Source organism: Canis lupus, chromosome 32 (genome assembly GCF_011100685.1).
Source record: "Canis lupus familiaris isolate Mischka breed German Shepherd chromosome 32, alternate assembly UU_Cfam_GSD_1.0, whole genome shotgun sequence".
NCBI lineage: Eukaryota > Metazoa > Chordata > Mammalia > Carnivora > Canidae > Canis > Canis lupus.
Window position 1 is genome coordinate 32,824,365 of NC_049253.1, and position 11,870 is coordinate 32,836,234.

At 36.8% G+C, this 11,870-nt stretch overlaps 1 protein-coding gene across 1 annotated transcript in view; it reads left to right on the forward strand.

Moving 5' to 3' along the window:
• Nucleotides 1–10,061, forward strand: part of HPSE (heparanase) — a 33,278-nt gene extending 23,217 nt beyond the window's left edge. Inside the window, exons 9-12 of the mRNA XM_038582255.1 lie at nucleotides 1,033–1,147; nucleotides 2,604–2,722; nucleotides 3,330–3,476; nucleotides 8,484–10,061. Coding sequence (XP_038438183.1) covers nucleotides 1,033–1,147; nucleotides 2,604–2,722; nucleotides 3,330–3,476; nucleotides 8,484–8,643 — 541 coding nt within the window. The 3' untranslated portion in view covers nucleotides 8,644–10,061. The remainder of the gene's footprint in view (nucleotides 1–1,032; nucleotides 1,148–2,603; nucleotides 2,723–3,329; nucleotides 3,477–8,483) is intronic.
• Nucleotides 10,062–11,870: the final 1,809 nt, after the last annotated feature.

Below are 11,870 nucleotides of genomic sequence, written 5' to 3' on the forward strand. Positions count from 1 at the left end.
CTGAGACCCAAAATTCATGCCAGATTTTGCAAGGAAATCTTTTACTAAAGTTTGTTGGACATCTTTAATGGGTGTCCCAAATTAATTATTGTATGAATGAATTGCATTAGAAGTGCTGTTCCTTAATTATGGCCCATAAATATGCCAAGGCTTCCTTACTCTGAAAGAGATCATAAAAGAGTATATTCTAAAAAAAAAAAAAAGAGTATATTCTAGAGGCTTAAGTCTGAGAAGAAACCTTATGTATATGTGGCTCTATTCATAGATTCCCAAGGAGTTTAGAGTCTGAAGTGTGAGGAGCTACCAATAAGTTTCAAGACTTACTAAATCACCTTCATATCCAATCACCACAAACTTGATTGCTTTAAACAACTGGTTTACTTACTTTCCAGAACTCTATTAACACTCTTAATCTATAATTCTATAACCTTACACTGAGACTTACTCTCTTTCCCCTCCTACCCTCCTAATTCTTGTAAACCCAGAATAAAAAAATAAATTATTTTTGCTCATGGGGGCATGAGAAGAGATAAGAATAAAGATGTTTGTTTCGCCATCAGCTAAAGATGGAAGGGATGGAGGAAGATAGCCACAAAAGTCTAGGTGTGATTCTACTTATTTCATATTTTACTACTGATGACTACAAACTGCCTTTTCTTCTTCAACCTTTTCTTCCTCACGTGGGCCTGGGTTTTGGGGAGGTGGGGAGGGTATCCAGCAAGATGAATGATTGCCTGTGGGGTGAGAATTTGTTTACTCTGCTTTGTAGAAGTTTTCTTACCTCGAAAGGAACTCCTATGCATATTAATAGTATTCTATGATTTATTATCATGCTCACACGTGTGAACATGTGAAGGGAAGGATAGTCTCCATTTCATGTGAATGGCTTATTTATAATTAATACCACTTGTCTGGTCTCCTGTCAATTCCTTCCACATAGATGAATCAATCAGAATAGTTGTATAATTAGAATTGATATTGATTTTTTTTTTTTTCCAAACCTGAAGAGAGCTGGGCCTTGCTCTTTTGCAGGTGGCTGGATAAATTGGGCCTGTCCGCCAGAATGGGCATAGAAGTGGTGATGAGGCAAGTGCTCTTTGGAGCTGGAAACTACCACTTAGTAGATGAAAACTTCGAACCTTTACCTGTAAGTGATCATTATTTTCCCATTGCTATTTATTGACTGATTGATTGATTGATGAGAGAACACAAGTGCAGAGGCGAGGGGAGGAATGGAGGGAGAGGGACAGACTCTACACCAAGTACAAGCCCCATATGGGGTTCGATCTCATGACTCTGAGATCATGACTTGAGTGAAAATCAAGAGTCAGATGCTTAACCAATTGAGCAACCCAGGCACCACATGGGATTTTTTTTTTAAAGGAAAATTTCAAATTTAATGACTCCAATTTCATAAGATAACGAACTCAGAACTTTGTGGGGTGCCATGGTGGCTCGGTCAGGTAAGAGTCTAACTCTTGATTTTGGCTCAGGTCATGATCTCTGGGTCCAGAGATCAAGCCTGGTCAGGCTCCCACTCAGTGAAGAGTCTGCTTGAGATTCTCTCTCTCCCTCTGCCCCTCCCCTTGCTTGCACACTATTAATTAATTAATTAAAAAAGAAATGTTTTTTGCAAAGTAAATCAAAGTTAAAATTACTAACAGTATCCAAAACTTCAAAACTTTTCTGTCAGGAAATTATAATTTATTTTTTCAAACATCTCACCCTAAAAATTGGCTATTTTGTTTATAATCTTCAAGATCTTTATGAATAAAGTCTCATTTTCACCCTACCTGCAACTGTATCTGGTGCCAAATCAGGAATGTAGGCGTTTGATCCAAAAAGCCACTTGGAAGAGATATGTTTTGTAGCAATTCTTCATAGGAGATGTTATGTGCTTCCAACAAGAAGCACATAATGTCTGATTCTCTCTCTCTCTCTCTCTATATATATATATATATTTTTTTTTTTTTTTTTACCTTAAAGCTAGTAAGGATTGTTGCCTAATCCATTACTTTACCCAGGAAGGGGGGTTATAAGGTTCTAAAAGAAATTATTTTAGGGGCTCCTGGCTGACTTAGTTGGTGGAGCAGGGGACGGACACTATCTCATGGTTGTGAGTTTGAGCCTCATGTTGGCTATAGAGATTACTTAAAATTTTTTTAAATCTTTTTAAAAAAGAAATTATTTTAATCTCTTAAGTAGGTAGAAATTGTATTGTAAAGACTTGTCTTTGAGTGTGAGTGTGTACTTGTACATATCTAAATGTTCTACTTTGAGCTTTGCTTTGAATTCTTGGGTGATAGATGATAAAGAATATTTAAACTCTCTCAGCAATGAATTACGTTCTTGAGATACATCTCCTAGTGGTCATGACCCTCTGAATTGTACCAACATAGTCCTCCAATGATAAAAGGCAGCAAATAAAACTTTGCCCTCGGATCATGGTGGGACCATGGATCAAAAGATGTATTCCATTTAAATACTTCTAGGATAACAGTCACAGTCATTGTAGGATTAATTATTTGCTCACACTGTTTTTGTTAAGTAAAGAAATAAATAAGATCTATTTTGATTCCTTCTCTCCCCAACCACTGCATTAGGATTATTGGCTATCTCTTCTGTTCAAGAAACTCGTGGGCACCAATGTGTTCATGGCAAGTGTGAAAGGTCCAGACAGAAGTAAACTTCGAGTATACCTTCATTGCACCAATGTCAATCAGTAAGTGTGTAACACATCCTTTACCAGTCAACAAGTTTTAATCAGTAAAATGTCCTTCCTGAAAGGGTTATACTGAAATAATAATTCTAGCCAAAATAAAGCCACCCATGATTTCTGGTGAGTGGAAACTCTTTAAATAGTGAGGACCCACTAGGGAGTAGGAGAATGAATGGTTCACATGGAAATTCTGAAAAGTACCAATAGATTCAATTTTCTTGTTTGTTTTAGTTTTCTCATAAGGCAAGAAAAGCTCCTGTTTACATGGCTTATGATTTGAATTCATAGGAACACACAAAATTTGCTTTTTATTATTTAACTTTCCTATGTTTGAACAGGGTTGGGCTGACCAGCTTCCTGGCAACTCCACCTGGCAAAGCATCAAAGATCCCAAAATGCTCTAACCTAGAAAATGGTAGCATGAGGAGCAATAGTTTCAATCATATTTTCAAATAGGACCACATCAGTCATCAACTGTAATCATGAAAGGAAGGATAAAAGGAGGGCCCATCATCATAGACACCAATACTTAGTAACCATGATTATGTTTGTAATTGCTTTTAATTGCTTAAGTTAAATATTTTTATTGAGTTAACCCATTTGCTTTTAGCCCAAGGTATAAAGAAGGAGATTTAACTCTGTATGCCTTAAACCTCCATAATGTCACCAAACGCTTGCAGTTGCCATATCATCTATTTGACAAACAAGTGGACAAGTATCTCTTACAACCTCTAGGACCTGATGAGTTACTTTCCAAGTGAGTGATTTTCCTTTTTCACTTCAAACTTTCACCAAATTGATTGATGTTTATCAGAATAGAGAGTGTTGATAGGAAGAAAAAAAAAAGTCAACTACTTCAAGTTCTAACAATTCTTAATGTTCGGGAAATTTATATATGAATATTTATCAATACAGGTATAACTCACCCAGAGTCCTAAGCAGAAGGATATGAACACAAATTAGCCATTCTCTTACAGAGTAGTTTGCATTTCAGAACAATTTGATATGTCAATGCCCTCAAGGCATTTAAATTATTTGCTCTACAAAAACTTGTAATTCTTGGTAACACAGTCATTAAAGCAAAACATACCTATGTATAATTGCTACTAAGAGCATTGGGGTTGGCGTACATATTACACCATGTGAGTTGAGTGTGATTCTCTTACAGTGTTAAAGCAGTGTTTTTATTTGGATAGAGTAAGAAAAAAATGTCTAGGAGCGTAGCTGTTAGGTGGATTATTTGAAGTTAGTTGTAACACATTTTAGTTTTAAAAGCCAGTCATTGGTTATGTCTTATAAAATACCATATTCAACAGAACACCCAAAAATGACCATGAGCCTTGAAGAGGCAGGCATGCAAACTGTAAGATTCTGTGTTGGGAAGGAGCTCCTTTCATCATGACTATTCTCACATTGGAGCAAAAAAATAAGAATCTCCCAAAATTCTCACCATCTTCTCCCATCTTTGCAAATGCTGTATGAGAGATGTTTTCCACAATAATCAGCATTAGAACCTGAAAAAGGACAGTAAGCATGCTTTCCCCAAAGACCTGCATTCCATAGACAAACATCATTAACACTGGATGCCATTCCTTGTTTTTTCCCTATGCTTTATTTTACAACTGTAATCATACAACCTCTAATGGGAAAGAGGGGGTACCCAGGAATGTCTTTCCATACAAAGCCTTTGTAGACGTTTTTATGGGCTGCATGTTTTGTAAAATTACCAAGGTTTACTTAACCCATTTTCTTGCCATTTTAATCATTTTCCACCCTAATGTAAATAATGCATATTTTGTTAACAGATACTTTTTCTATTTGGGCTCTGACTTTCTGAAATGGATATTTTTATGTCTGATGCTGATATTTGTGTCTGATGCTGACAAGGAAAAAGCTTTTCTGAAATAATTGAATAATAGTTGTAGAGTTGGAAAAGCATAGAGATATTTTAGTCCAACCTTCAATGGGGAGTTCAGGCCATTTAGCTCTGCTTGATTCCTCCTCTGCTGGATCTGCCAGCCTCTCCAGGCAGGCAGCATCCTCTCTGGTGAGGGGAAGGCGAGCCTCTCTCTTGCCTTTCATCTGCTGTTTTTGGTTCTGTCCTCAAGAGCAGAGGTTGGAAACTACACCTCATGCCTGTATACAAGTGGGTTTAGGGGGCTTTTTCCCCTCTTTTTTCCTAGTAGGGGAGGTTGGCATGCACTGTGTTAATTTTTATGTTTACAAAGTTGTCAACATTTAAAAATTGATAACTACAAAAATATCTGGATTTCTAGCTTTTCTTTAAAAATATATATTCTAGGGGCACCTGAGTGGCTCAGTGGTTGAGCATCTGCCTTTGGCTCAGGTTGTGATCCCGGGGTCCCAGGATTGAGTCTTTCATCAGGCTCCCCACAAGGAGCCTGCTTCTCCCTCTGCCTCTCTCTCCCTGTGTCTCTCATGAATAAATAAATAAAATCTTAAAAAAAAATAAATAAAATCTTAAAAAAAAAAAAAAAAAGATATTCCAGGGGCGCCTGCATGGCTCAGTTAGTTAAGCATCCAACTCTTAGTTTCGGCTCAGGTTGTAACCTCAGAAGAGGTTAGGAATCCTGGCTCAGCAGGGAGTCTGCTTGGGATTCTCTTCTCCGATCTCCCTCTTTCTTTCCCTCCTCCCTCTCTCTCTAAATAAGTAAATAAATATATTTTTTTTTAAATTTAAAGACAGGTATTCTGGAACTCTGGGCTTGTTTTCCCAAGTAGATGGAGTTGAATTGGGGTTGTTTACTTTAGACAGGTTCTTCTCAGTCCCTCCATGACCCTGTTATCTCTGAGACCCTGCCCTACTGCACTTACACATATAAATTCCTTGGCTTTGTGGGCACTTGAGTTCACTACCCTTAATGTGTAATGATGCCAAATATCTAATTTTCTCCAGTAGAACTCCAATAGCTGCAGGACAATTAGATTGATCTCTCCAGGCTTAATGTGCCCAATTTCTTCAATGATCCTTTTCTTTGCTGTATTTATCAGACCCTGTTGCTTTCTGATCATACATTTCATGCTTAATAATGGAGAACTGGTGAAATTATGGATCATGTTTTATTACCCTAAGTTCTCTTTGATGAACTACTTACACTTTTCTCTTTAAAATGTTGCAAAAAATAAAATAAAATGTTGCAGAAGTATTCCAGATAAGTTTGATGAGTGTAATTGTGTAATTGCCATTTTTAATGTTAAATTTGTGAAATTTTAATGTAATTTAACATTTGTGAAAAAAATTTTTTTTTTTAATTTATGATAGTCACAGAGAGAGAGAGAGAGAGAGAGAGAGAGGCAGAGACACAGGCAGAGGGAGAAGCAGGCTCCATGCACCGGGAGCCTGATGTGGGATTCGATCCCGGGTCTCCAGGATCGTGCCCTGGGCCAAAGGCAGGCACCAAACCGCTGCGCCACCCAGGGATCCCAATTTGTGAAATTTTTAATGTTAAATTTGTGAACAGTCTACAAACTTGTTCATTCTAATGACCTCAGAGGCTTAAACAATGATCATCTTTCAAAAAAAACATTCTTTAGTTGAACAACTTGTATAGTGTCTACAGATGGTCCTGTGTAGTAGGCATTTAGTAAATATTTGAGAGAATATTTTTAACATAAAAGCAGTATTTTATATTTATCTCAGATAAATTTTGCCCAGCATCCCTAATTCAGATTCCTCTTGCTTGCTAATTCCTTTCAGCTCTATTTCATCTGAAACTTGACAAGCATGACTTCTATTTCTTGTCATCATGTTACTGACTTCAAAATATGAAACAGGATACTACCCTCTAATAAAACCTACCCTCACTTACCCAGCCCAGTGCAAAAATAATCAACATGCTTTCAGCTTTCCTCAATGTATTGATAGCATCCTTTAGCTATTTTTACAGCAAATTAAACAATGTAGCCAGATGGTCTTGGGTATTATCTTGCCCATGTTTCATCATCTGAACCCATCATCTGAACCCATCTGAAATTAACCCACTATTAATTTACAATGATGAGATTTACCTTTAAGCCCTGTGGCCTCTCCTAAAGCGTTTCTGAAATTTGTTCAGGTACTCTTGAAAATGTTTTTCAATTTCTCGCAGAACAGCTCTTACTACTAGCATTTAGAAGTATTTTCAAGGCCTATTAATGTTTGTGGTTTCCTGATGGTGGTCATGGCCTTTCCTCCCCCATCCCATCTAAAAATGGATGTGATATAGGCACTAAAACAAAACTCATGCTCATGTGGACCAAGTGTAAATGCAAGGCAGGCTTGGTAGCCTCTAGCATCATCATGGTTATCTTATTAAATCTGTTGGTACATAACCAGAGCTGGGCATCTAACCAAGTTTAAATGGAAACCAATTTTTCTGCTGACTGATACTTAGTGAGGATAAAGTTTGAGAGATGTTTAAAAAGGAAAATTAAAATAATTCTAAACTGGAAACAACCAAATGTCTAACACTAGACAATTACTAAGCTAATATGCTCACAGAGTGGAATACTGTACAGCTATTAAAATGATGTAGTAGATGTGTGTGAGCAAATGTTAAGATGTGTTAAGGGAAAAAAAATCAAGTTTTGAGAGATTATATACTGTATGATTGTTCTTGTTTAAATGAAAATATGCATGTATATACATAAAAGAGATGAAAAGATGAAGGAATGTACATCAAAGTATTAAAAATGGTTATGATGAATTAGAAGGTTACTTTTGTTATATTTATTCATCAGAATAATGATGACAATAGATAATACTTTTTCAGTGTTTACTATATTCAAGGAACTCCTATAAGTGTTCTATATATATTACATGTATTACATATAGGACATACATATAACTCTGACATTAACTAATTTCAACAATAAATTTTTTTCCTGTTGGAAAAACGTCAGAATGTAAAAAGTGCTTGAGAAAAAGATTATAGAAATATAAGATGTTTAGAATTATGGAATTAACTTATCAGTGGAACTAAAAGCCGGCTAAAGGTTTTCATTATAAGCTCTTATTTATATTGGATTTATTGCTGTGAGCCTATATTAATTTGACTTAAATAATAATAAATACACATAAAAATAATACTTGTCCTTAAAATATTTTTCACATTTTTGACTCAGTTTTAAATTTGAATTCCAACAGTAGAACACAAAGAAAACATACATTTTTGGGGAATCTGTGGTTCAGTGAAACAGAATTATTTTTGTTTCACTCCAGCAATATATATTCTACCAAAATATCTTAACAACATAAGATATGCAAATGAATGCGTATCACCTGGGGGAAGGGGACTTAGAGGATTTATGGGCATAGTTATAAGGAAGTTTCACTGCCATTTTTAATGTTAAATTTGTGAAATTTTCATCCCAATCTATATATCTGTTTGCCTTGTATAAAAAAAAAACATTTTCAATTATTTACCAGCAAATCAAATTGCCACAAATCTAGAAGTTATGTCATGTTTGTCCTTTTGATACCTCCGTCATAGTGTCTAGTATAGATTATGTGTGTTCCATTTTCTGTAAAAGGCCAGATAGTAAGTATTTCAGGCTTTGCGGGCCATATGGTCTCTGTCACAATGAGTCAGCTCTCCCAGTATAGCTTAGAGATCATCTGGGTCAAACATTTACCCAATATAGACTGAAATACAAGTTATATAATACAAGCTGTCACAAGTTTTTTTGATCTTAAAACAATGTCACGACTTTTGTAGAGCACACACAACTAGGGCTAACTTAGATGTATCTTTCCCCTTTACAGATCTGTTCAACTCAATGGTCAAACTCTGAAGATGGTGGATGATCACACCCTCCCGGCTTTAACAGAAAAATCTCTCCGCCCAGGAAGTTCACTGGGCTTGCCAGCTTTCTCATATGGATTTTTTGTGATAAGAAATGCCAAAGTTCCTGCTTGCATCTGAAAAGGAAAGGCATACACTCGCCCCGAGATTGAAATTTTCAAATGTATTAATAAGAGGAAAACAAAATCCAAGCTATAGGAAGGCAAGCAGATACATTACAAATCAACTAGCGAGGGCTTTAGGGCCACTGGGATACTCTCAGTGCTAGATTTAATGGAGTCTTTTGTTCTAAGTAGACCACTGCTAATAATACCTTGCGCCAAACACTACACTTAGTGCTTTGCATGTTCTATTTTTATTTAAGGTTATTAAAAAGGTATATGGGTGCTCTCAATACAGCCAGGAGGCAAGTAAGTGAAGGCTATATGATTAACTTTAAGAAAGTGCTTAGTTATTTTTATCTTAAAAAACAGTTATTAAAAGATAGCAGGAATCTATTCTATATGCTCTCTCTATGGAAAGAGTCTACTGCCACAGTCTTCAAATTGCCTATACATGAGAGACAGTCTCTTCGCACCTAAACAGGCAGCTAGGTTCAACTGCTGCTTCTCTTCTCTCTGTTCTGTCTTTGTCAACAATGCTGTGTGAGAGGACAGATGGTTAGAAGTGATAGTACAAGAAAAAAGAACAATTCAGAGGGACTGGATTATGTAAACTTGAAATGAAATTTAAAGTGACTATAAAAGAAATTGACTCCCCAAAGGGAAAAATACATTATAACCACCTGTTAATATTTACTTTTCATCTACCTTTAATTCTTGTTTTGGTTGGGAAACTTTTGGCTGCAAGTAGCAGAAAACCCTGATTCAAATGGCTTAAACCATCAGGACATTTATAACCCTACATAATAAGAAGTTCAAGTAGGGCAGGCTCAGGATGTCACCAAGGAACCAGCACCTTTCCATCTCTCTGCTCTGTCACATTTAGCATTGGCTTCATTCTCAAGCTCATGCATGATGGCTGGAGTTATTCCATGGACCCATTCAGACCCGGCAGCAGTCAGAGAAAGATGAGCAACTTTTTTTCCTCTCCTTCATAGTCTTGAAGAATCCTTTCTCAAGAGGGTCTCTCAGTAGACCTAGTGGACCTTTCCTCATGTTTCCTCATGTCTTATTGGTCAGGAATGGGTCACATGGCCATTCTCCCCATCACTATCAACATCAATGAAATCCCTATAATTGTCTCCTAGTAATCTTTTGGAATGGACAGGGTGTTCGGAAGTCTGTGGCACTGACAACCATAGTTCTGTGCTTTTATCACTGATGGAAGGTATTATTTTCTCCTGTATCTTAATTTTTAGAAATATAATTCTCTTTATATTTATGCCTGCTATGAATATTGTCTCAATTAAATTTAAGTACATATATAAGGAGCTAAAGACAGAACCTAGAGTTTGGATGCTTCGATACCCCTAAATTTTATATATAAGTAGTTTTTATATTTTCACATTGGAAATAAAGTAATTTTTATAACCTCAATATTGCATGATTATTCTTTTAATAAAACTTAAGCCTGGGGTGGGGGGGGAATACCTTAAGCCCGCAGATCCCTACATTTGCAAGCCTTACTTTCCTTCAGCACTGTTAACACCTGCTACCTTTATCTGTCCTTGCCGCCTCCCCCACACAAGAGCTGACCTTGAAGCAAAGAGATTATCAGGTACAAACACAATTTCCTCCCTCATCAGGTAGACTCAATCATGATCAAAGTCCTGTCCCATCTATTTTTCTTTTCCCTGTCTCCTCTATCACTTAATAAATGTAAAGCCTGATTTATCACTGGTATTATTATAACCATTTCTTAATTGTTCTCTCTGACTTTGCTTAAAATTTTTAAAGGCTCCCCATTTCTTACAGTCACGTTAAGGTGCTCCATAGCCTGGCACCTGCCTCTTTCTTCAGCCTTAACTCTTACTCTTGCCAAGAATTCTCTTCTCCTGCCTGCACACTGGCTGGGGGTCTGAACCTACAGTCCCCTCAACTTTTGGTGATGGTCCGTCTGTTCTCCATCCAGACTGATCTTCTAACTTTCCTCTCTTTGTGGCAAACTTTCACATTTATGAAGACCCTCTCAAACACCAGTTTCCGCGACTCCCCCCATACTTTAAGTAGACTTAGTCCTATTTCTTTGTCCCTTTAGGAGTTGTACATTTACTATGGCACTTATGGTGCACTTTAATTGTATCCATATGTCTTTCTAACTTGACTCTAAGCTCAGAAGAAAGAGGTACAGTATCTTAAATCATCTTTATATTCCCTGTACTTAGTATATTGTCTGGCACACCGTAGCCACTCAGATGTTTCCTTAATGACAGCGAAGAACAAATTTGAAACTAGCTTAAGTATTTTTATTTTTAACATATAGAAAAAGTTAATGATATTTCAACCTGAGAAGGTATTGCCTATTACTTTTAAAGAGTCTTTTAAAAACTATCACTAATGAGCTCTTACTAGTGGCAGATGGTTATGTGAAAAACTGGGGGCATCCTTATGTGAAGAAAGGAATGCTCTCAGTTATATATTAATGAATATTTTAAAAACATTTATGTATGCATGTATTTATTTTAGAGGGGGGCGCAGAGGGAGAGGGAGGGAATTCTGAAGTGGACTCCTCGCTGATCATGGAGCCCCTCACAGAGCTCAATCCCAGGACCCTGAGATCATGACCTGAGCTGAAATCAAGAGCCAGCCACTTAACCAACAGAACCACCCAGGTGCCCCTATATTAATGAACATTAAATGAATAGTCTGTGTGCTCCTTGACGATAGGACTTTTCCGCCTTGACATACCCTGTGCTAAACACAGTGCTTTCATAAAACAAGAATTCAATAAGTAGTTTGCTAAATTTTCTTAAATATCTAACTTCAAGGGGTTTTCAATCAAAATGAGAACATAAAATTAGTATGATACAAAGGAAAATTACTTAAATTTTGTAAAACAGAAAAAGCAAAGTTCCACGAGTGTTTAAGGAGAGAAAATTGTATGTAGTTGAAGGACTGCATCAACTATCAACAACTGCAAATGCCAGGGCATTAATAATGGAAAGTTGCTGCTCTCTCATATAACTTTCAGTGGTAGTGTAATCAAACAGAATAGCGAACCTACAAACTCAACTTTGACCTTCATCCTTTCCCTACCCCCACCCCAATCCAGCTCTAGGGCTCTTTCTCCAACAAACACAGAAACTGCTTTGATGACAAGTCTAATGATTACTCTAAAGTAATGAGCCCGCTGAGGAAGCTAGAAGCCTAACTCCAGACCAGGGCATTGGTGATCATTTCAGGACC